Here is a 27577-nt window from a genome sequence, read left to right on the forward strand (position 1 = left end):
GTCAGTGGACTTGAATTTTAAGATCAAATATAAAAAGATACAAACAAGAACTTCATAATGCCCCAAAAGTAACATCCTAAGTTTGTGCAAAGTCAAGGAGTGTGTTTAGTGTGTTCACAGAACCCTTTTCAGTATGGACAGATCTAAAGACTGCGTTTGTCAGTACAAAGAAACTGAGAATTTATCACGAGCTTTAGCTGACTAGACCATTAACATAGTTTTGAGATGCACGCCAGCTCTCCATTTGATGTTAGTCAATATTTATGAAACCCAGCAACGTGTGATCACAGAAATGGCGAGACGTTGTATTTAGAATCTATTCAGAATTTTCTGTTTGTGTGCCATTCCTATCCGTGCATGCGTGCTGATCTACATAAAATAATGTTTGCAAACATCTCCTGAATTTAGGGCGGGCCAAAAAGATACAGTATTCTTCTTTCCAGAAAATGCCTGTCCGATACTATTCTGCTTTTGCTCACAACAAGAGTCCGTTTTATAATAATCGTTATCTTTTAGGCACATCATTAGTTGCACAGCATTCTACAGAAGAGAAAGATGCAATCCCACCCCCCACTGATTATTTGCATAATAAGCAACACTCTTCTTAACGCTCAGGCCTTTACTCCTGTATTTATTGCTATATTTACATTTTGCTTTATTCAAAAGCTCTTCATTTTAAAGAGTCTGAATGTAGTACTCAATAAATAACGAAATGTCCGTGTGTGTGCTTCTTTTTTACACTGAAACAATTAAAGGCTACGTTAATCCCAGGAAGCAAAAGTAAATATAAATCTATTAGCATTCTCCATTCATTTCACGTCTAATTGCTGCATTAATAACAGTGCAGCTCTTCTAAAATGCAAATGCATCTGTTATGGGTTTCAACAACATAAACAGTCAATAAACAAATAATGTTAAATGATGCACGACCAGCATAGAGCATGCAAGGCTATTAAAGCAGTGATGGAATTATGCATTGGCCGGTTAACATGTGACCTTACGCACAATAAAGCATCTGATTATAGATCTTCTCAGTCTTACATCAAGACTGACCTCTGACCTAGTAAAGCCTGAGCACTAATGTCAGCAATAAAATCAGATTACCTATGGTTGTTATTCGGAGATTAATTATACTGACATTTCTGAAACATTTCGGGATTTTAAGGCACAGATGGTTTTTGATTTGACACACACACGTATATATGCGTGTATGGATGTATTTGTATTTCTATAAACATACAGTCTTTTGTATATATAATGTACATTATAATGCATTATATATTTTCATAAATAATTGTGCTAACGCTATTTTAGGGGCTCTTAACTAGTTGCTTATTAGCATGCATATTACTAGAATATTAGCAGTAATTAAGCACATATTAATGCCTTATTCTACATTGCTAATCTTACCCAATACCTAAACTTAACTATTAATAAGCATCAAATTAGGTCAAATTTATGTCATAGTTAATAGTAAATAAGTGATCCCTATTCTAAAGTGTTCCCGTAATTATATTGCTACAATGCATTCGAATATTTGCAGATATTACATATGAAACATCATGTCATTTACTAAAATACTGTAATAGAAAAGGTGTAATAGATATGTAATGAATAATAAACGTGATTACAGTTATTTGTGAGTGCATTATAAAGTGCGCTACTAAAATTGCAAATGCATTGTATAAATGCATCGTGTAAAGTGTCGCCATATTTTCATGCAGTAACTGAAATCTGTGTCGACTGTCATTTCTCTCAGATGACGCGAGCGGCGTTCTCGGACAGCACTGGGATGGGAAAATGTGGGCCAGTGCGGATCTGCTCTGGTGTTTTTAGAGTGAAAGATCTGAAAGGGACACTCTTGAGTGAGAGGAGTGCGTGAACCTCCCAGACGAGGTGGTTCGGTCAATGTGAGGGAAAATCCATCTGGGGCGCACACAAAGAGCTGTTGTGTGAGCTCGACTGCTTGAGTGAAGCATGAGAATGCTGGACCGCAGCCAGACACGCATTCTACACTTCAGCTCGGGGGAAGGTGAGAAAGAGAGAAACGCTCTCATTTAAAGCGTTAATTGCTGATATTTTACGTTCAAAGTTTCTTAAAGTTATGAATATGCCATTTATGAACGATTAATTGTGTACTTACATTGACGGTTAAGGCTTTTGCTAGCTAATTAAAGTGCTCATTGGAATATATAAACACTTTCAAATGTCTAGTAGGTTTAGGAGAGGTTTTGGGATTTACTTCTTAAAAATAAATAAGTGAATTAATTAAAAGACAATTAAAACAGAATGAATGGAATGAAAATCATTAGAAGAGCTCCAGTTTCTATGATTTTTCACAGTAAATTAGAAACGCATCAACACAACTTCACACTCAAACTCCTTTCGAATTTCAAAACAGACCTCTAGAATTTTTTCCTGAGCTATAATTTTCTTACTAATCAAAGACAGGGATCTGAATATCACCTCCAACCCAGCTAACAAAGAATATGTTCTAAGAACATTCTGCAAGCATTCCAAATAAGCTATAAAACGCTATGTTCTCTGAACTTTAAAAAACATTCATTAAAAAAAATGGTAAGGGAACATTCCATTTTATGATTTTGCAGTCATAATTGGACCATTACTTTTAAATGTTCTCTAAACATACTGAAGCAAGTAACCTGTTACGTGGACATCCAACTAAAACATTTCAGAAAAAAAAAGTTCCATGAATGAGGTATAAATAATGTGTTATTTTGATCTTTTGAGACCAGATAACTTTGAACGAACAACGTTGCTGAAAAAAATTTAAAAACTTTGAGAGAACTTTGCCAGAGTTCTAAGACTGTTCTGTGTGAGCTGGGAATATTTCTCATCCAATTCAACCAAAATAATCGGAGCTGCTTCGGTGTATTTATTTTATATCTCTACACTCTAAAAAAGCTGGGTTCAATAAAACCCAGCACTGGGTAAAATGTGAACAGAACCAGAAATTGGTTCGTTTTGACCAAGCATTTGGGTTACTATCCAGAAGGTTGGGTTAAACTTTTAACCCAACTACTAGGTCGAAACAAACCTGGTTCAGCATTGCTTAGAGTGTATATTCCCTCTGTGTATTATATCGAAAATGGCCTCGTCTCGGAGAAAATCTGAGAGCACAAGAACAACAGGCATCACGCTCATAAAAACACTGCTGACTCTGATGCGCATTAAAAGTTTCTGAATAAAACATAACATGCATTATCGGAAATGCTATCATTCCTAGTATTTTAGTATGCAATTAGGAGGTTCAGTGACATTATTCTCTTTTCGAATGTGATTTTCAGCACTCAGAAGTTTTAAGGGATACAAGAGACTTTGTAATGGCCATTACTTAATTGCCCGGAAGGAGCATCTTGGGGGGGGGGAAAAAAAGGAAAGCATTCTTCTTCCCCTCGTGGCCTTCTTTACTTCAAGACAAGGACAGATTACCTCACTTAAACGTACTTAAGTGCTCCAGTGTCAGCTGCCTCTTTAAAACACTCCACAAAGTCTTGGTAAAATGCGTGTAATGACTTGTACAGACTTAATTCTTTGAATTGTGAAATATAGCCCCGTGGCAGAGTGAAATCAGGCCAAAATGAACCCATGAACACTTTCAAAACAGACGGCATCGTACGATATACGTCCATGTCTGTCTCAATGCTTGCGTCCTAACTGTGTGTTGGTTTGTTTGTTTAGGTGGGACCAGCAGTGTAAAGGTAGTTTAATGGGGTCATATTAAAAAGACACTGTGTGTTCTAGAGATTTGGGTACTTGGCGCGCTGCCATGCTGGCGGCGCAGGCCATTCACACACACAATGAGACTCTTTGTTTTCTCTCTCAATTGCCGACCTTTCCAGCTTCACCAGAGAATTCTCAGTATTTCAAAGAATTCCCTTTAATGGATGTTAACAAGAACCTCAATATAAACAATCGGTTCACTTGTGAAAACGAATCAGATGTGCTTAGGAGCTATTAATCGTCTTTTAGGCTGACATGCTGGATGGGAACATTAAACGACTGATGAGCATCGCATCATGCAGTAGATTTGCATTGGCTTGATTTGAGTTGGGAATTTCTACGTTTACATCCAAGTTATGACCTGCGTTTTCCATGCCACATGTTGAAGAGAACCAAAAAAAAATGTCCCTTCCAGCAAAACTGGCGTTAAGTGTATAAATGGAGGTTGTAGGCGTTTGGAAAGCCACTGTTTTATTAAGCGTCGTAAATTTTGTTTTAGAGGGTGCAGACAAGAAGTTTTGATGAACTTGAAGTTAACCAAAGATTTACAATACAATTGACAGTCACATGAATTATGGTATGCGGTAATATGGAAATATTACTATACAGTATACATATGGCAACACTTTGGAATAGGTAACACTTGTTAACTATTAACTATGACTTTTCCCTCATTAAATTCGTAATTTGTTGCATAGCAATAGTAAGTAAGGTAGTTAGATATCGGGTAGGATTAGGGATGTAGAATATACGTATTTTTTAATAAACATCTTAGCATCTTAACTTTTGTATATCCACATAGGAGTTTGATATGAAATCCTAACTCTTGCATTCAAATATTTTAAAAGATTTTCCGCTATTGACTCAACAAATGATGCGAGTTTGAGGTGAATCACTTGCAGACCCGATGAAGGAGTGTCGGCAAAGCCAGTTTAAAAGCCTGTTAAAAAGCCATTAGCAGCAGTTTTATTAATGCTGCTCAAATAATATAATCTCGGTGTAATCTCAAGTAGTGTTTTATTCCTCAGTGATTCAGTGCCTTTGAACGAAACAGTTAAGTAATGATTCAGTAAATGAATCATAAAGACAGTTACTTAAGGTGGAACCACATGCTACCATAGATTGATTTCAAATGTAGAGTAGTATGCTAGCATGCAGTTTCAAGGCTGTTTTGAGGCAAATGGATGAATTAATGATTCACTGACAGGTTTACAGAAAATGCATACAATAACAACTAATTAATTAAGACTAATTTAGTTTTGCATCATTAAAATTCCCTAATAAATAAATAAAATAAATAGACTACACGTATATGCTTTTTATGCTTATTGTACTTATTCATAAAATGAAAAACACCAGCTCTAGCCTTTATATCATTTATAGTTGATTCTGTATATTACACTAATATATACAAGTACAAAATCTAAAACACTGTAGTTTAACTACTTTAAAATAAAAATAGTCAGTTGTTTGACATGATGCACAAGTGTGTGTGTGTGTCTATCCTTGACAAGACATTGGCAGTGTTTACAAAAGGGCCTTGTGCTCATCTGCTGCGAGCACTCAGGGCTTTTGCCCCCTGGCCAGAAAACCAACAACTGCGATGGTAATGAAGGTGGCAATACCTCCGGATCTCTGTCAAACAGCATCGAAAACCTCAGCAGCACTCAAAAATTAAACCAACACAGCACACATTTCTAACTCTGAAGGACGGCATTGTCAGGAAAACGTCTTTGTGATAATTCGATATTTCATTGCCAGTACATGTATCCTGTCTGGATCACACAAAGACAGAAACAGCAAACAGCAGTGGTCTACAGAGCCATTAATGCTTCGGATGAAGGATCGATGCCGAGTCAAAAGAGAAAACTCAGACTACACATCATTTAAAATCAATAGAAGATTGGTTACAGAGGAAAGGAGAGCAAGAAAGAACGCGCATGGTGAAATTTCGCCAAGAAATTACCTTAAAGTCTTCTGATGGGAAATAGCTCCAGAAATAACTTCGAGTCAACTTAACATGTAAACGAAACCTACTTAGCAGTGCTCAGTCATTCGGTGCTACAAATATATATTTGAAATGTTTTGAAATGCAATACATATATTTATTTATTATTACCCTCATTTAGAATCATTTGGATTCTAGCACGAATTTAGCACAATGAAAGATGTTCATTGTGTTTTTATACTGCATTCGTCAACGAAGAACAGACAATGTTAAATAACTACTGAATGAAGTCCAATGCCGTCTTCATAATTAACTATTTTTATTTATAGATTTTTAATCCTCCAACCATCTGATACATCACTTTTCAATTCCTTCACCCCTACAATTTTTTACAGTTTTCCGTTTCTATTCAGAAATGCTCAAATTAAAAAAAAAACTAAAATTGGTTGCAAGTTCTGTTTCACGTTGGCTTTAACGCCTTTAAAGGTTACTGCGTCTCTTAATATGAATCATCCGCAAGAACTCAAGCATTAAAGGCGGGCTTAATTGATGATGACGAAGTTCAGTGTGTTTTTGTACTGCATTCCCTCTTTAATTAGGGACAGAAAAAAAAACATTGTCGCCAAGTGAACCTGGTGGCAAAAACAAGGCAGCCATAACAACAATTCCCACAGAGTCGAAGCAAATACACACTCGAAAGCACAACAACTTCAAATCACTCCGAGACCGAGCATTAGACCGATTTATTCAATTCAGACATACTAACCGTTCTCTACGCAATGCAGATCTAACTACTAAACAACCTGGTAGGTAAAAGAAACACAGAAGCGAGGCATTGTGTGAACGTGCACAGGTAGACTTCTATTCGTCCATTTAGTGCATTTGACTCAGCAAGTTGCTTGTGGTAGAGGGTAATTTGGGAATATTTGCCTTGGGGGGACGAAAAAAGAAGAAGAGAAAAGTCTCTCTGTGACTGGGATGGTAGAAAATTCTGGAGTCGCTCCAGATTTCTGACCTTGGCTGGCTGCGAGCTTTTAAAAACAGCCTTGCGTGGAGAAAGCATGTCCAACAGGAGCGAAAGGCCACGAAGGGACGCTGGGGCTGATGTAGGAAACAAGCGCTGGGGGCGTCGGGGCACTCCAGCTATGCCACTAGTACCACTGGAACTGCTTTGAAGGTGCCAAGCGATCTGGGAACCAGTAAATTAGTCCCAAATAGCTGTTAACGGCACAGTTCCATTAAACAGGATTTAGGGATTAGCTAATAGCAGCCTTAGATGAGTGGTCGGGGTGGAGGGCGGCAAAGGAATAAAAACGCAGCGCTCATGTCCTAGCTCTCAGAAGAGGAAGCCGTATCGACTCGAGACACAGTAAGGTTTATATATATGTAGCGCAATTACAGTTACCGTTTTGGAGGAAGCGTCTAGAGGATTGGCATGTAATTTACAGCTAGTGGTTGAAGTTAGTATTGCAGTACATTTAAGGCATTTTAGGTTAGGTAAAATTCGTAATTTTTGTTTGTTTGTTGCTCACGCCATTGGCTGCGATACACCGTGTTATCTGCTAAATGGCAACCCGTGAAGTCGAAATAGTTTTGGGTAAATTTAATGATTTGTACATACGAAATGAGGCTAATTTGTATCAATTCGTATGACCTCACTCGTACGATTTTGTTTTGTTTATTGATCTAGACCTCAGTAATGCTTAGGTTTTAGGGCAGGGTTAGTGTAGGTCAGTTATACGAAACGTAAATCAAATGCGATTCAGCAGAAATCATATGTATTCAGCACAAGCGAGGTCATACAGATTTATATGACCTTTTACGAAATTGGCAGTGGGCGTGAGCCACACAAACCAAAACAAAATACATTTTAAAGCAGAATTACCTCTCTAGAGCATTGTTTTTTTAGAAGATAAAAATATGATAACTTAGCAGATATATTACGTTTTTTTTTAAATTCCTTATTTCGTATGGCACCTTTTAACTTTCGTTCGCATTTTGAGGGCATACTCATATTCACGTAGAGCTTTTCTTGTTAATCTTTCAAACACTGCAGCGTCTTCAGCGGCAAGATGCTCTCACAGAGCTCCTGTCTGGATCCTTTGATTGTGCTTCGCTTCAGCGGCCGCTTTGAGCTCCAAATCCCTCTCACATTTGACAGGACACAGTGTGGCTCAAGCTGAATGGAGTCAGGTTCAAGCGCAACACATCATTCAGAGAGTGATGCAACCGCACACAGCTGCAGAGAGGAATGCTGGGGACACTGCACATTCCTGTGGGCCAGAACAATTGCATTATCTATGCAAACTCACTCAGAAATGGTTTGAGCCTATCCATTTATCAAGTGTGCATTTTTTCCCCAGTACAGTGCTCATGTACAGTGCCTCCAAATGTAGAATAAATGTGCCTTAATTAAATAGGAATATTAAATATCTTTTCATTGAATTAAATTAAACAAAAAACTGAACTCCAACACAATTAAAACAATCAAATAATAAACTAATTTTATTATGATATTGTATTTAGAGTCAAATGGGTTATATCTATATTCATAACTATATCTATAACAAAAAATTTATATTACTACATGTAATAATAATAATATATATATAAAATAAAAATAAAAAATATATATAATACACATTATATTATATTTTATTGTGCACTCTGTGAATTTCTAGGGAAATTACAGTGCACTGGACAGCTCTAGACATGGTGGCTCACTTTTGTCCAGTGCCTAGTGACCTTAAGGAATGAGGGAATTCCAGTAAGAATGTTGTGCCCGTGATTATTAATTTGCATGTGCTGTCTGTGTTGTTTGTGCAGTTCACTAAAGGAATTACACAAATCGGAAATGTAGCTTTTATAGCATACAAAATTAGTGCGAATGCAATTTTCCGCGGCACAATTCCCATCTTCTGAGCTGATTACGAAGGATGCAGCAGGCGCACAATCCAGCACCACTGCGTCCGCCGCATCATTCTTCAAATGCGAAAGTATATGCCACTTCGTCTGGATATATGCCTATTCGCATTATTCTCCATCATTTGATGAATAACTGCCATAATCAATAGAAAATTTAAACAAACATTTCTTTTCAATGGAAGTCATTTTACCCCCTGCTTTCCAAATAACGCAGCATTAATTGCACCAAACAAATGGCGCTGTGTTTGTAAATAAATCTATAATAAGTCTAATTTACACAAAAAGGAGGCATGTTTTGCTGACAAGAATTACAATTCTGACTCAAGACTCTGGTGTGTTTTCAAAGGCTCAGTCATGAGGCTTTTGCACTGCAGTAGCGCAAACAAGTGATATTGGTTCCATTTTGTTCTTAACTGCAATACATTAATACTTTTATTATTTATTTTAATGAGGTCGTGAAGATAAAATGAAAATACAAGTAGTAATATTGTAAAATTTTACAATATTCTTTATATTCTAATATATTAAAAATATATGATGCAAACTTATAAGAATCTTTACGTCAGTGATTCTATTATGCTAAATGAAGCACAAAAAATATTATTATTATTATTATTATTATTATTATTATTATTATTATTACTAATGACATTATATATGATAAATAATTAAAACTATTATTTTAAAATTATTAGTATTATTTAATCAAATATTTAGCCTTGGTGAGTATTAAGTATAGCTTTCAAAATGTTAATTCTTTGTAGAAATCTGATATAAATATATAAATACAAATCCTTTTATATATATAATCAAAATGCAGTACAAATTGCATATATATATATATATATATATATATATATATATAGACAATAAATTTTTGTTTTATGCGTTTCAATTTAAAATTTGAACTGTATTTTCTTGGATAAAATAACAAAAGATTACAAACAGACCTCTTGGATTTATGGCTGATGAGCTTTTGAAGTTTTTGACTGATGCACGCCCAGACTGACACGTTCACCTTGTAGCCAGTCTCCGTGCCATGAGATTTTCATTATCACAGAAGCACCTTAAGCTTTGCTGCTGGGGATTTGAATGCGGCAGCTGTAAAAGCTGCTTCAGATCATTTGTTATTACAAGCGCTATATAAATAAAGAAAAGAAGCAACAAATGTACGCCTTCACCTGATGTCACCCTGTAAAGAAGTGGCTACAGGGCTTCAGTTCTCACATTAAAACTCACAGGCAAAAGCCCCGCTCTGGCTCCAGCAAACGTCATGACGACCCAGTTTTGGCTTTATAGAGGCTGAAGTTGTTTTTAGCAGAGAGCTCTGATGTTTGAGGCAACTAATTTCAGAAGCTAGAGGAAGAGGTCTGGACCAGATGAAGATAAATGGCATGTGTAGAGCTGATTAGAGAAGAGAGAGGGAGAAAGTCAGATATGATTGGAGAAAAAATAAGCATAAAACAAAAGGAGGGGAGAGAGAGCGTACACTGTCTTGAGAACTGTAATTAGCGGAAAAAAATAAAGAAGAAGAGAGCCTTTACATCTTTCTCCTGCTGCTCTGTAGGAAACAACAGACAAATTCAGGTATCTTCTACAAAAAAAGCTACCTTGCTTCAGCTGTGGTTACAGAAGACGCCATCATGTTTGAACACCATTTATGAGAATTAAGCTCTTCTAGTAAACTAAGCTCGGATATTCAGCCAGTGTCGAGCTCATAAATCATTTACATATCTGCATCAGGTATCACTGATCCTCTGACAGAACTAAAATATACAAACGACATGTATGCTTTATTCCACTCGATCGAGCTAAAATAACGCTAATCACAGCTTTACGCGGAAAATATAGCGGCCCGTTCAACTGCCAAACTCTTAGCGGCGCTGTCACTCAGGCAGAAGAAGTCTTCAAGCGAAGCGTGCCCGTTAAAAGAAAGAAAATCCCGTTCTGGATCAAAATAAGCTGAAACGTTGCATAACCTGTCGACTCATCCCGTCACCAACTTTATTTACGCGACAGTGTCGGAAAACGGCTACAAATGGAACAATTAAGTGCTGAGTAGCGGTAAGATAGATCCTCATCAGGCTTTCCAGTAAGTAATAGTGCTCCGGGGTAAGCGGCTCTGGCTGAACGGAGGACAGTAGGGAGAGGGTGATCCTGCTCTCCTGGCTGAGGGACCTGCGGGAAGCCCGTAATGACAGTGCGCCCGCTCTCTGAGATGGTCTGTCTCGGCCCTTGCTAACAGCTGAGGCTGAGAAGCGGATAAGTTATACCTGAGGCTGGAAGGGCGACCTTGAAGCAGTAGCGCAATGAAACGATATTCTTTGAGTGCTAACATGTGCGAAGTCTACCTGAGTCTCATGGAATAATGTGCCTCAATTGCACTTTTAGCGAACCACCAAAATGTACCAACAAGTACATATCACTGTGGTCTCAAGAAGAAATGAACACTAGAGTACAGAGATGTACTGGAGAGGCGATGAGCTCCTATTTTGAATCCATTGTATACGGTTTGACAAAACAGTACAAATTTGTGTAAAGAAGTTTTTGTAGTTTAGTGTTGGGTTGTTGTGAGCATATTTCCTACATGATAGAGCATTGACTTTCATGACAGTCGATGCACCTATAATTAATGTGACAAAAATTTGCAAGCATCACGTATTGAACCTGTGTTTCGCGTCACATCTTTCTCTTTGAAACTGCAGCAAAGCTTGCAAAGCGACAGAGTGCATATTTTTATGAGACCATGTTGACCATCCATACACATTTCAGCGTATGCGATATTCATATTTGTTTCACAATCCATAAAAGTGTGATAACTGCCATATTACTGTGATAGCACCTAGGCCATCTGTGGAGAAATCAATATTAAGTGCTGTAATTTAGGAATGGCCTTTCTTGTTAACAGTTGCAATGCAGCCGTTACGTTGATGTAATAAAGGTTCACTGCTTGATTTTAGTACATAAAGATACATCTGTCAAGGTAGACTTATGATTTGACATGCTCTTGAGCGTGAATGTGACATTTCACCTCTATGTCCGGGTAATCACAGCAGGCACAAGCCAAATAAATACAGCTGATTGCCTGGAAGAAATGTTCACCTTTCTTAATTAACAAGCAAATCTGCATTCAGTTCAGAGCTCTGTTGTGGTATAATGCCAACTTTTCACAATCCTAGCACCACTGAATAAAATAATATTCTGTTTTACTTAATGCACCTTTTGTGTTATTACCATACTAAAAGACATTTTTTCATTGACAATATAAACTAGTAATATGAAAGTAAAGTGATCACCATTTCAAGTTGACTTTAAGACAGTTCTCAAAAATTCTGTAATTAACCTCATCTTACCCACTCATGTCATTTCAATGCAGACACAAATTGAATATTTTGATTAGAACTGAGTGCTCCAGACTATAAGCAATAATGCATTCAGGGCCCAAAAGGTAAGTATAGACACAGTTAAAATAGTGATCCATTGGCTCCAACCTTAAATTGTGTTTGATAAAGTTATTATTTTGGTTTTCTTTTGCAGTATTCCATGGCTTAATGAAATTAAGGTTGATATCACATAAGACCATTTTAGCCTTGGAATGTAGGTAGCTGCTCGCATTATCAAAAAATATCTTAATTTGCATTCTGAAGATGTAAGTCTTCTGAGTTTTGAAAGAAAGATAAGTAAAGTAAAGAAAGATAACAAATTTTCACTTTTTGGGTAACTATCCTTTAGTATCATTTTCAAATGCCTAGATCCAGGCATTAGATCCTTTACATCCACTTTAATCCTGCGTAATATTTACTCTAAGAGGCATCAAAAGGAAAAAAATTACAATAACCTGATCATGGCCATTCCCTTCCAAACCAATTTCAGTTGAACCTGAGAGGAAGAAGTTGAGTAAATATTGGATGTAAAGAACAACTCAATCCTTTAACAGGTGTGTGTGTGTGTTGTGTGATTGGGCCTTTTGGCCCACGACCCATACCTTATGCAGCTCACCAAACAGATTAAATCGGTAGAGAACAAGTCGCATCTGCTGCACTTCTGTGTCCTTCGCTCCCTCCTTCTTCTTCCAGCGCCAGCGGTCCTGCTCGTAATGACTGCGGGAAGCGAGAAAGAGCGATAGAGGTAAGAGGCGTGGTCGAGTTGGCATCTGCAGAAATCGGCCCGGCAAAACCCTGCCTGCCAAAGATTCAAAGGGAAGCCTTGTCTGTCTAATAGGCCCGAGCTGACACTAAGCGGATGAGAGGCGTGGCGGAGGAGATAAAGTAACTGGATTAGTGCACAGATGCTTTTGCAGAGAACAGACAGGGCTGGAGAGAGGCAGCTCTGTTTTGAAACGCTGTAAGAAGGGCTGGAGCCTCAGGGAGCGTTTATTTAGATTTGAAGGACCTCGATGGCAATCAGTGTAGAGTTATTTTGGAAATTCAAGCTTGTTTTTAAACAAGGCAGATGTCATGCAGCGGTGGTTGACCGTCCGAATTCAGCGTGTAGATGGAAAATGATTTCTGATGACGAAAACGGCGTCGCCCTCTGAGGACTCTGTCGGCCTAGCATTTTCTTCGATTTCATTAAAATGACTTCGTAGAGGCTCCTCGGCGCCTCTCCCAGGCCTCTTCTGGAGTTATTTAAGCGTCTATGGCGACTTCCGTTCATCTATTACCGGAAAACAAACTACGAAAGTGCTAAACTGAAGCGTGTGCTATGCTAGCTGGCTGGTTGGCGGGGCCGGTGTTATGGGCTGACGGTGGCTGATTGGACCCGTAGACTCGGTTCTATCATTATCATAATCACCGGGATGGCCCGGGTTAATGCAGACCTCCCTCAGGAACAGACACACACGCGGCATGGCTGTAGCATTACTTGCTCGCTCCTGAGGAGGAACAACGGGCTGGGTTAGAAAGGTGAATTTTCATTGGCTGACTTATTATGTACATGTGGGGATGTCTTGGTACTTGTCTGAGTCATTTATTTGATCGTTACGCTCGTTATTTGAGAGATAAATGACTGTGCTTGAAAGACCAGCTGTCCACGCCAAACAAATTAGCTTGTATGCAACACTTTTCACTAGGATGAGGGATTGTAAGGTTGGAAGCCTGATTATCACAGAATGGTGGAATATAAAACATGGAATATAAAAAAATGATAATTTATCCCATGTAAGGGGAGGAACTAATATAATTCTAGATATTATAACTTATATATCATATTAATATATATCTATATATTAATATTAATATATATCTATATATTAATATTAATATATATCTATACTATATATATATATATATATATATATATATATATATATATATATATATATATATATATATAAACAGAAAAAAACAAACTTAACATCAGACACAAAGGTAAAAAATACATTAAAATAAACAAACATAAGAATAGTATATCTACGCTGTTTTGGTGTCAAGTTGCTCACCAAGTGGCTTGCTATTCTAACTCCGGACTTCGTTATATTAGATGCACTAGATTTGACTAAAAACAACCATTATTTTGACTTTGCTGACAGAATCATGGCTTTCACCTAATGTCAACATTACAAGGCCAAGATACCTCAAACACATATTTCATCAAGCCCTGCTAATGAGACGCTTTCCCAAAGCAACAGAGTCATCCCAGCTCGGAGGTGATGGATAGCGCAGCGAGCGGAAACGAGTCGTTAGTCTGTCGGCCCTTGACACCTCGGGTCAGCGGCTCGGCCCGGCACGTTTAATCCATCACCAAATTATTCCAGAAGGCGGGGAGATGAAGCGATGCTGCAGGAAAAACGAGGCCTAGTCTGGGGGTGACAGGTGCTTCTTCTGAGAAATTCGAGGAAGAAATGATGACAAAGAAAGTAGAATAAATGGCGACAGAGATTGACGTGCTTCCCAGGCCTTAATGTGTGAGATGTGGTTATCTTTATGTCAAGCGCTGAAATAACACCTGTTGCTAGCCACCCCGGCGGACGATGCAATCAGTTTTGGCTGTCCCAGTGGCAGAGCCTCAGGCACTTGGCTCCCCTGACGCCATTGCCCTGCAGCTGGGCTGCTGGCCAGCGGGAGGTACTACACACGATTAAAAACTAAGGAAGAGCGGCTGAGGTGCAAATAACCCCTAGATTATGACTGCAGCGGTGGTTTCAACAACAGTGTGAAGACAATGGCTCTGTGTCGGCGTCATATCTCCTCGTACTGGGAGAGCGGCCTGCCATTATACACTGAAGTACACTTTATGCAGAAATGATAAAAACCACGCTTTGCGTTAAAAGATTGTCCTTGTATTGCGTGCGTACTATTATAATAACAGTAGATAGATATATGCATGATTTACCGCACCCAAATGACCCTAAGCATATAGTAAGTCTGTAAAAGATAATTAATATTACTCAGTACTTACGTGTATGAGTACGTAACAATTTTAAAATAAAATGTAACCATTCCTTCTTTCAGAACCCAAAACTTAACGTCTGGATTTAAAATATTAATGAAACTAAGTATGTATAAGAGGTTTTACATTTATTCTTTAAACAGAACACTGATATTATTACTACTTTTGTAACATTACTATTATTAATGTTGAAAGTGCTGTATTACCGTTGTAAACCATATAAAAGCGCACTGTATTGTATTAAAATGGCACAGTAATCTAATATCATGAACTGCTCTTCCATACAATAATATGTTATCCAAATATTCTATTTATTTTTCGCTGATATATTTTTAATGTACACATTATTCAAATTACCTTAAATTGTTAAAAAAAAAACATGTATATTAAATCTACTATTATTAGTTAATCCATCCTTCCATCCATCCATTTATTTATTCCTCCAGATAAAATTATTTCATTTCTGCTTTCTGTTAAATATTCTTTACGTTATTATAACATTTTACAAGAAGTGTATAATAATAAGTTGAGTTGGTGTAAATAAATCTAAAAAGCTATTAACTAACGTGCAAATAAAAGCAGTAGCGCTTTATACAGTTGCAACTATTAGTTGCTTACTAGCATGCAGTGTGGAATATTAGCCATTTTAAAAGTGCTAATTAAGCATATATTAATGCCTTATTTTACATGACCTTATTCTACAGCTGCTGCTTATTGTAGCGTGAATTAAGAATGCTGTAGAAAAATCATAGTTAATAGTTAAGCATTCTTTAGCTTGAATTCAAATATATCAACAGCATCTCACATTTACAACAGCACTATCCATATAATCATAGAAAGTCAGTAAACACCCCAAAGACACGATTTAATCTCCTCTTTCGTAATGTTTGTTTGCTTGATTTTTGTAGAGTCCAGTAATTTCTCTTCCCATGCTTCAGAGGCTGCCCCACCTTCCCTTCCTCTGAGAACAGACCGCCCGGTATATTCAGACTTCGCAATAGCATGCAAGAAATTCTCTGGGCGTACCATTGTCTTTCTTTGTGAGCGTGATATGTTAAGCAGTTTATTAAGCTGATATTGTTAGTGGCACGGTGTATTCTGGAATATATGTAACATTGGTTTCTCCTCTCTTCTTTAGTACTCACCTCTCCTCTGCCTCTTCCCAACACCACCCAGTGAAGGAAATGAACAGCGATATCCATGGAGGCAGATAGATTTAATCTTAAGCTGAGCTTGCTGCATTGAAAGATAACCAAATAGGCGCACCATCTCTCCCTCTCCCCTCTCTCCTCCTGCAGCCCAGTTAAAACCTCCCATAGAGAAATAATGCAATAAACAGCCCGTAGTGCCACTGTTATTAGACAAACATTCGCCACAGCAGTGGAGCCTGATTTCTGATTTAATGGCAATTATTAATTTGAAGCAGACTAATTAAAACCACAGCTAAGCGTTTAGCCTCTTGTTACAATTATTGCAGGACACTTAATTATGGAGCTGTATCTCTCGCGCATTAAGGCAGTGACAGAAGGGTGGAGATCCGCTCTCGTTTATTTCCTGATGTCGGCGCTCGGACAGAGATTGATGTGAAGATAGCAGGCGTTTTGTCAGGAGGAGGGAGGCTGGGGGTGCGTCTGGTGGGACTGGGTTGGGCTATTTAGGAAGACCTGGCTCTGTTGGGAACCACGCGCTTTTTCTTCCCATCTGTTTCCTCACTGCCTTTTTGTGATTCCACAGAGCTATTATATTGTGAATACTCTCTGACTGAAAAAAAGCATGTGTAGACAAAACGACAGTTGAAACACAAAAACTATATAACGATTATTTTTCTATAAATTGTCTTTACGCATATCAAGGCTATATATCTATTTTCTTTTATTGAAATACAGTTAAAATGTGTGGTGTGAAATTTTGTATATATATATATATATATATATATATATATATATATATATATATATATATATATATATATATAATATTAATAATATATGTATATAGATAAATGTTAATTTATCCAATTCAAAGAAATGAAAGCAAAAAGAGTGGTTTAATATTGTTGTTTTTACTTATGCTTATCAAGTCTACATTTATTTAATTAAAATACAAAAAACACTACAGTAAAACTGTAGAAATATTTATACAATTTAAAATAGGTTGTCCTAAGCATTAAAACAAACAAAAAATACCCGATGTATACATTATATATTACTAGTACTTTTGTTTGTTCAAATCCCATCCATATCTATCTCTATATCTCTCTCTCTCTCTCCTCTCTCTCTCTCTCTCTCTCTCTCTCTCTCTCTCTCTCTCTATATATATATATATATATATATATATATATATATATATATATATATATATATATATATATATATATATATATCTCTATCTATCTATCTATCTATCTATCTATGTCTATCTCTATCTATCTATATCTCTATCATATATATATACACACACATTTTATTTAAGCCTTTTTTTATAAGGTCATTTGTACATCAGGAACAAATCGACCGACAACAATAAATAGCAATCCTGGCAGTCTATTATTTTCTTGAATATTTCGTTCACCATTGTAACGGATAGTCCCTGTGACCTACGTAGTAACTAGTAAATATAACGCGGTAGGCAGCCTATCCACCGTCAGAAGCGCCGGCGAGACAATTGAAACCCGTCCAAATGTAGCATTCCTTCAGGCGCGCACAGATGAGCGTCGGGCTCGAGCCGCGTCTTCAGAGATGGAGCAGCTGCTTGTAGGCGGAGTAAAGGACTCTCAGATTAATGAGCAGCGCTGACCGGTAATTGCTAGGTGCCAGGTTATCACCTGACTACTGTTCCACTTCCTGGGACACTCCTCTCCATTTCCTCAAAGGCCCATTGTTGCACTCACATTATGATGGCTCAGCGGGACAGCAGAGACGCCGGACACACAATAGGGCGAGAACACATACCCCGCTGTCGCTGACTTTTGATGCTGTTCCTTCCAGGGCAGAGATGATTAGTAATAGACATGATCCTCGCTATCTAAAAAGGTGCTAAGGTATCCCTTACAATACGCAGACACTAGTTAGTTAAATTTATTCAAAAGCGTGAAATTCTAATTTTGAATTTGGACTGGAATTACTTAGGGCGTTATGCAGCAATTAATAATAATGCAATTAATGTTAGGTTATGCATACAACCATACATGTATTTATTAAAAGAAACATATTACGTTTAAATATATTATGCTATGTTATAATAGTAATTTATTACTGTATTGTATATATAATATATGATAATATTTATATTTTACTATATTATTAGATAAATTAATTATTTACTATATTATAAAATTGCATTATTATTATTGTGTATTTATTTATTTGTTATTTATTTGTGTGTATAAGCGTTATAATAATAATAATAATTATTATCATTAAATGTATTGTAATATTCTATATTGTGTGTTGTGACATCTTTTTGTACAGTAAAAATGCTTACATACAAAGCTTCAAAATGAAACATCAATTGGGTATTACACCAATCATCACAATTATCATCATCATTAATTGGTTCCATTTTACGACAATGTTTTCACGGCCCATTTAAGCGCCGCGTTAAGTTTTAAAATGCTCGACGGCATTGCATACATGAAACACGCGCATAGCATGTAGCTGGCCGAATGATGGCGTCTAACGTCAGTGATCTATAATAAATATAACGTTTCTTTTTGTTTTTTTTTTTTGTTTTTTAATTGCCTCATTTGTTTAATTGCCTTTGTCACAGCCTCGTGCCGTTTCTAATTCGCTCGCCATTTCTTTACATGGGCTCTTTCACTCATATTACAAGGGATCGGTGATGCTACGTCCGCCAATTAAAAGCATGTCTAGATGCAATGTCATGTCATGAATATTGCAGGAGGCTCAGCGTTTGGGTATTAATTAAATGAACGGCGGCGTGCGCTGGAAACATGGTATCACAAACAGCATGACGCCAAGCAAATAATATCATTTTCCATGTAAATCAAACACAAAAACTGATCGGCCCATTAGCAAGGCGCATTCAGCAGACTGCATAATGAGAGAGGAAATTATGGCAGCTGCGTCGATTATCCCTTAATAGGCACCCGACTTCAAATTAATATCTTCTTCTTATTTCTATATATTTCACATTCATATTGAGGGAATTTACCACAATTACGGCGTAATTGCAGATCTGGCCTAAGTTAACAGCGTACAGGGTCGTTTAGAACCTAGATCTCGTCTAGAGTCTGCCCGAGTCGAAACCCGGGTGCCAGGACCGGCCTTACGTGTGCTTTGGTGACCGCGCAAATAACTCCAACAGATTTGCAGGAGACTTTCTCCTTTATTGTATCTGGCTTTGAAGCTCAGCTGTCGGATGGGTGGTTTGGACCACTTTGACCCTGGCCTGTAATTATTTCAGGTGCAGAGGACAGAGGAGAAGATGGAGGCTGATGAGAGGAAGGAGGAAGAGTGTTCGTAATATGACTGAACATCCCGGTTCAACCGGAGGAGAACCCGTCCAGAATGTAAGGATTCACAAAACAGACACACAAGATGCCAATGCTTAATGAAAACCAACTGTAGTATTGCAAACTAGAACAGAGAGAAGAGAGAGAGAGAGAGAGAGAGAGAGAGAGAGAGAGAGAGACAGAGAGAGAGAGAGAGAGACAGACAGAGAGAGAGAGGAGACAGAGAGAGAGAGACAGAGAGAGAGAGAGACAGAGAGAGAGGGCAGAGAGACAGAGAGGCCAGAGAAGACAGACAGAGAGAGGTGAAGAGAGGGCAAGAGAGAGAGAGAGAGAGAGAGAGAAGGGGGCAGAGAGAGAGAGAGAGACAGAGAGAGAGAGACACAGAGAGGCAGAGAGAGAGAGGGACAGAGAAGGCAGAGAGAGAGAGAGAGAGACAGAAAGGGACAGAGAGACAGAGAGAGACAGAGAGAAGACAGAGAGAAGACAGAGAGACAGAAGAGAGACAGAGACAGAGAAAAGACAGAGAGACAGAGGGCAGAGAGAGGAGACAGAGAGAAAGGCCAAGAGAAAGACAGAGAGAGAGAGTTAGAGAGACAGAGAGAGAGACAGAGAGAGGACAGAGAGAGAGAGACAGAGAGAGAGAGAGAGAGAGAGACAGTTTATTTTTTGTTGTGGTGTTTTCGTATTACAGTAATGAAAATCGTGAGACTAGAATAGAATATTAGAATTGATTTATATCAATATTACTAATTTAGGAAGTATGTAAAAGCATAATATTAATATATAAAATATAATATTTTGATCATATTTTGTTTGTATTATGTTTGTATATTTCTTTACTTAAAATAATTAAAATACTTAAGAATTTTCATTACAGTAATTGTTACAGTAAGTAAAGAGAGAATAATGTGATTTAAAAGCGTATATATATATATATATATATATATATATATATATATATATATATATATATATATATATATATATATATATACACATGTATATATACATAATATATATACATGTATATATACATAGAGAGAGAGAGAGAGAAGAATTATTAAAAATACAATTCTATAATAACATTTATTAGATTCATTATTTTAAAAATATATATATGAATGTGAATTATATTATTATTATTATGTTTATATTGACTGTATAAATGTATTTACTAATAGATAATAAGTATTTTAGTATATTGTATAACATAACTAATACATTTTACATAAAATAATACATTAATAAAAATGTTAAAATGGGCTGGACCCGGACATAGACAGATAGACAGATAGATAGACAGATAGATAGATGATTCATTTCTATACTGAATCAGCTGAAAGGGGATACAAAACCAACCCACATGTAAAACCAGCTGTCTCAACACAACCAGAAGAGTGTTTTCAGACGCCAAAAACAGCTAAACACCAAACAACAACTTCCCATCATCGAGGCGGCAGCCTGGCGTAGCTTTCATATCAGCTGTTAATTGCTGCATAATTTCCAGCGAATCCACCTGAAGAGATCTCAGGGTCCACGGCTCAAGTCTTTAATCATGCTCTGTTCAATTCTGCATGCCAATGAATTTGTCACTAATAGAACGCGCAAATTACATCGACTGCACTGGAAGCGTAATTACTTTCAGCGTTTTTCAATGAGAGCGCCGTGCTTTAGCAAGAATAAGCAGTGCAGCTGTCAATGGCGCCAAAAAAGGTTAGGAGTCACATTTTAAGTCCGAAAAGAACGGCATATTTTGCAAACATTTTGTAAGAAATTCTTTGAAAAAATTGGCAAGGATGTATTAAACTTAATATTAATAAAAAAAGTTTTTTCTAATATTACAAAAATGCTTCTATTTTTAAATAATGTAATTTTACTAAATAAAATTCATTAAATTAAAAAACTCTTTTCAATAAATTTTTTAAAAATAAGAAATGTTTCTTTTCTTAAAATGATAGAGAGTAAAGATGCAGGAAATTAGGAGTTTATGATTTATAGGAATTAATTGCATTTTAAATACTATAAAAACAAAAAAATGTGTGAAAATGCAATTTAAAAAGTACATTACATAAAAAAATATATGTTTTACATTATAAAGACATTTTATAATTTTACCGTTTCACACTATTTTAATTAAATATGTGAGCACTTTTAATAACTTTTAAAACAGTAGTGCTTTCTTATTATTATTGTAATGAAAAAGAGAAAATGAATAGTTTTATTTAGCAAAGGATATGTCAAATTTATATAAAAGCGATAAATTATAATTGTTAGAAAAGTATTTATTTATTTTATTATTATTACACTTTTTTATTCATCAAAGATTTGTGAAAAGAAGCATCAAGGTTCCGTTCCATGCTGTTCTATAAAATGAAATGAAATGCAAAAATTAAATTCAAACTTCAAAATAAAAGACTATTTAATTACATCCAATAAATAAAAATAAAATGCAATTAAATTATTCAACACATTAAAATTAATTCTGAATGATCGTGTGACACTGAAATCTGGAATAATGATGCTAAAAAACTGAAAATAAATGAGATTAAAGTATATTAACACAGAAAATGTTTTTTTTTTTTTTTAAATGGCAATACTATTTCCAAATATATATCTTTTTTATCAACTATGGCAGCCCTTGAAGGGCATAAGATTTTATAAAAACAAACTAAATCTACTTTTAAATCCTATTTTGTATTTGCTTTGCTTCATCCACGTTGTAGGCGTTTGGTGTTCTGGAGACCTAAAAGCTGCGCAGTTAACCATTTCATCGCCCGGTTTTACCCATCTCTCATTAGTCACAGCAATCGGTGCGGCTCCGCACCGCGTCTATTTTCAGAAAATAATCCTCCTTCCAGGATCTAATGCATGTCATCTCTGGGCAGGTTCTGCTTTCCTGCGTTACATATGTCACGTTCGAGCACAAAAAAAAAAAGCGGTTTTTGGCAGCTTGCTGGAGTTTAGAAATGTATATGTTGTCTCTCTGGTGGGTGGAGGTTTTCACCTCGTTATGCTGATACGGACGTTGGCGTCCCCGCATGTAAATAACGCGTCTGTCAAAGCTGCTGAAAAACAAATGTGGTTTAAGTCGCATCTAGGCGACCGCGATGACTTCATGAGCCATGTTCTTCCGAAGACGTGTCTGCAAAGTCGAGCTGGAGAAACATCTAATGCTTTTAAAAACCTTTTCCAATCGACGGTCTGCTTTGACATGTCCAGCTCTCGTGGTGTGTATTTATCCGCTGATGATTGTTTTTACCGAGGCTGTCAATCAATTAAATATTCATCAAATTCATTTTATCGATGCGCTCATTTATTCAGGGCAAGATTAAGCGCATACATTTTTATTGCATTTTTAAGTAAATAAACAAACTACTAAATGAATCGCAGTCCTACGTTACTGACTGCTATCATTTTATGGGATTAATACCGGTGGACCTTTTCAATAGCTGATTGCAAGATAGAAAATGTGGCTAAAAAAATTGCTATATATTCTTTATACACGAAATAATATAGTTTAATGACAGTAAATATATATGAATAAATAAATAAAATATATTTCAAATAAAAACATTAGTGTTCATTAGTATTATTGTCATGATATATAATTTATTCAACAGTAAAAAAAAGATGCAGCAAAGAAACAACTAAAGTTAAACAGTTTAAACAGTTTTTAAATTACGTTAAATTTTAAACTTTCTTAATCTTTCTTAAATCTATTAACTTATCTAGTAATCTATTACTTTTATTAAATACTAAATTTACCAGAAATAATAAAAAAATTATAATAAAAAGCCATCACAGTAATAAATGACATAAAAATACATACATATATATATATATATATATATATATATATATATATATTTTTATAATCCAAATATATATATATATATATATATATATATATATATATATATATATATATATATATATATATATATATATTGTATATTTTTTTTTTTATATAATCAAATTATAAATGATAATAAGTAATAGTTTTTCCTCTTAATACTGTTTTACTGTATTTTTGATGAATGAGCAAAAAAATTTAAAAGTTTTTAGTGCATTCTTGTTTTATTATTAGTTATTATACACTAAATTATATAATTTAATGATAGTATTTGAGGGCGCACCAAAAAATTACTCACCAGAAATGAACAAATAATAATGTTGTACTCAAAATGTCTCAAACAAACAAATACTTAACTGGGTGAGATTGTTGATAGGACTGACAGAATGAGCATGTATGTTATATATATATAATAGAGCATATTGAAGTCAAAGTGTGTGTGATCTTATATTGCATTGGATATAATATTAAAATAAATACATTAAGATTATAAAGATATAAAACAAAAGTTTGATCGGACTTGTATGCAAGACACAAAGAAAAGCGGAAAGTTCAATCTGGATGTGCAGAGAGAAGCGGAGTGTGAGCGTGTGTGTGTGTGAGAGCGTGTGTGTGTGTGTGTGTGTGTGTGTGAGAGAGAGAGGGACAGTAGCGGGGTTCAGCGAGACGAGTGTCTTTGATCTCTGATTCCAGCGCACAGAGCACGGAAATGAAACCCCAGGCCCTTCCAGCCCCGTTTCTGTTATGTGGGCAAAAAAAAAAATAAAGCGAGCACCAATTTCAAATTAACTTCAAAATAATGAACTTCTGGGACCCTTGCAATTCTGCGTGTGAAGTTAGTCCCTGATTGCTTTCAGTTGCAGGAATCATTACATTGCCTCAAATTTCATTTCATCACGTTGTTGATTTAATTATTTGATGTAGGCCAGACATGGTAAAATAATCATTTCAATTACGACACGAAGCATTTGATGTGGGTCAGGCGTAGTTGAGGTGGAATTTAAATTAAAAATACCATCATCAATTTACCATACTTTTGCAAATAATAACCGATATATAAGATGGCGTCATTTAGATGATTTCTTTATATGTATACATATATTTTAATAAAAGACGCTTGTTTTTAGCCTTACACTGTATTGCCGAAAAGAAGATTTATATTTCACCGTTCACCGAAAATGCCCAGTATCTCAATTCCAGCAACAGCAGACCGAGTTCAGACAAATCAAATTAGTTTTTTCTAAATGCATGAAGCAGTTCTGAGTAACTTTAACACTTTTTCAAACAGTTCCCATGGTGATGTGGCACCTGTGGGCTGCAGGCTAATCTGTGAATTCTGGAGTGTGAAAGTTTTATTCCTGTCTCCTCGCGCGCAAGCCCATTCATCGGAGCGCTTCTTCGTCGTGTATGTGGAATTAGCGTCAATAAACAGGAGCGGGAATTAGATAAATAGCGAACAAATGAATAGCGAAGCCTATAATAAAGCGACCGATAAAAGTCCAAAAACGAGAGGTTTGTACAATGCTTCGATTGCAACAAGCGTGACGGAAACTGCGGCGTCTCATCAATCGGAGGTGGCCAAAACCAAATTTTCATTACACCCAACCGCTAAAACAGGAATAAGACTGACTTATTACTGCTATATTAGTGTCTGATTCATTTAATATCGAGTGCATCAAGGGCTGCTGCTTATAAGCTCATCAGCAGAAATGTGTCAACTAATGCTTTATTACTACAACATTATCACTGTGCTGTTATAACATTACTCATGACTTAACTTTACACAGCGTTAAGCTGTTTTTTTAACTGATGTCACACTTATTCATTCATTACGTAGTTTTGCAAATAAAGTAAAAAATACACTTACATTTAGCAATATATCATCTTTGACTACCTTTAAGACTCATCTAAAAAGATGTTTTTTTTTTTGAATAATTATTCAATATTTTTTGAATAATGTGGCTTTATTAGCCTTTGTTGGCTTTTTATTTTGAATAATAAATAAAACTGAATATATAAATAAAACCACCATTTTTATATAAAATACATATATTTATAAAAAATATCTTTTACAAATTGCTACAATGTACAAAATATTTATTACATGTAAAAATATATACACTGAATTTTATGATTTTTAAAAGCGTTACACAGTGCAAAAAACCCCAAAAAATACCACTTAAATATTCTGTATATATTTTCTATATATTTTGGAGACGTTTTACAGCTATCCTATACATTGTTTTAATTTAAATTAATTTTATTATATATATTTTTTTAATTTTCACACCACCCAGCAACGACTTTTCTTCTTGCCTAATGACTACTTAACTACCATTTATTCAAATTAATTTCATCCGCTAAAAAGGTCAACACATTTAGTCTCTTAAACACACCCAACTACACATATATACACAAACACGCTGCGGATTTACCCTTTTAAAAAGACGCTAAACAAAGTTGAAACATCAGCACGACGTCACGCTTCCTCTGTGCTTGCAGTGTGTCGCGTCCTCCCGAAAATACCCCCTTCCCGTGAAATGCATCATTTCCCCGGCCGAATGCGCGAGAGCGTTTACATGAAGAGGGAGAGCTGGGTAATCAGTGCCTTTGAAGAAGAAGATAGCGGCGAGCTTTGCCAGCCGTTCTCTAGCTCCCCTTTTTCTCCCCACGTCCTTTAAAAGAGACGTCCCTGAGAGGGCCGAGGACCGCAGGAGGATGTTGCCTCACACATCAGCAGGGGCCCCACCTCTCTTATTAGTCTCCAGCCTCCCGTCCCTTCGCATAAATATGCCAAGAAGCTCCATCCATTTTTCACTGCCGGTGTCAGTGTGACGCCCCGCCATGAGCACAATCACACAGATTACAGCGCTGCCATGTTCCACCGCATCAAGCTAGCCGCGTTTATTACTTTAACATTAACGGACTTCAATAGCCACTATCACAAGAGCCACGTATTTACTTTAAAAAGAGAGACGCTTCTATTCTCTTGCGTCATTGTGAAGTGTCTGTTGGATCAGGAGGGAATTACTCTTCAATATGCCAAACGCAACACAGTTACCGAAGCAAGGACATTTTTTTCTTTTTACGGGTGGCAATGGGACCGCATGTTTGTTCAATGAACATATTGGTTAAAACGTATTGTGAATATTGGTGATATTTCAGCCACGGAATGCTTTTTTATTTCGCAATTCATTTTTTTCGCAGAACTGTGAATGCTACATTTTTTGCTTTCTTCTTCAGAATATATGAAGAATTCCTGCTGTCAGGAGAAAAAAAAAAAAATTCCAAGGAAAGAATCTCGTCAGAAATGGAGGTCATAAACTCACAATCTGTGAGATTACGTCAGGAAAGGTTTGAGCGGAACTACTGGGAATAATGTAACCTACATATAATTTTTTTTTTTTTCCTTCACAATTCGGAAGAATTCAGTAGAAAAAAGCCGTAACTGTCAGATCTGAACTCAGAATTCCAAGGAAAGAATTCGTCATATAAATTTGTAGTTGTGACTTTGTTCCTACGTCATGGAGTTTATGCCACCAGTATGAGAAACAATTCTATTCCAAAACATTCTCAGTTCCATTCTATAATTCTATAAAAAACCCGACCCTTTTAAACTACTTACTCCATTCTTTTACTACCTGCTTGATTCCTTAAAATAAAAATAGCTTCTCTATTCCTTTTTGTATTCTGTAATCTTTGTGTTTACTTTACAGCTATCAAAAACAGCCTCTAACCCTACCTTTCTCTATTCTTTTCTATCCGTTTTCTTTTTATTAAAAAGCTACGTGCCCTGTGTTAAGCTAACCGATCACTGATTTTTACTGCTTATGTTCTTATTTGTAAGTCGCTTGGATAAAAGTGTCTGCTTGGTGACTAAATGTAAACGTGAGTCAGATTTGTGAGGTAAAAGTCACAATCTAAAAACTTCTGCAGTTAACTAATTAGAAAGAGCATTAAATAAGGTTCTTGCTAAGCTCATTATTTCTTTCAGTGTAAAAATAAACGCATTTTTCTGAAAATGTGATTAACTACTAAATTAAACACACGGAGCGCTGTGCTTGAATGCAGACACAAATAGCCAGTCTAGCCAGTCTGCTTTTATTCTATCTTATTTTTTCCATCTCCTGCATAACCAATGCAATTAAATATAATTGGGTGTTAATATCAACTATTAATTAATATGCATTAGGGCGTACAAACATAAATGCCTCTAGAAAGCAATTTGGTAGCGGTTTTGACA

The 27577-nt window shown here is 36.2% G+C and overlaps 1 protein-coding gene across 1 annotated transcript in view; it reads right to left on the reverse strand.

Annotated features, from left to right (window-relative positions):
• aff2 (AF4/FMR2 family, member 2) overlaps positions 1–27577 on the reverse strand; it is a 193505-nt gene that overhangs the window by 125893 nt on the left and 40035 nt on the right. Inside the window, 1 exon segment of the mRNA XM_043257772.1 lies at positions 12603–12717. Coding sequence (XP_043113707.1) covers positions 12603–12717 — 115 coding nt within the window.

This window comes from Puntigrus tetrazona, chromosome 14 (assembly GCF_018831695.1).
Source record: "Puntigrus tetrazona isolate hp1 chromosome 14, ASM1883169v1, whole genome shotgun sequence".
NCBI classification, from domain to species: Eukaryota; Metazoa; Chordata; class Actinopteri; order Cypriniformes; family Cyprinidae; genus Puntigrus; species Puntigrus tetrazona.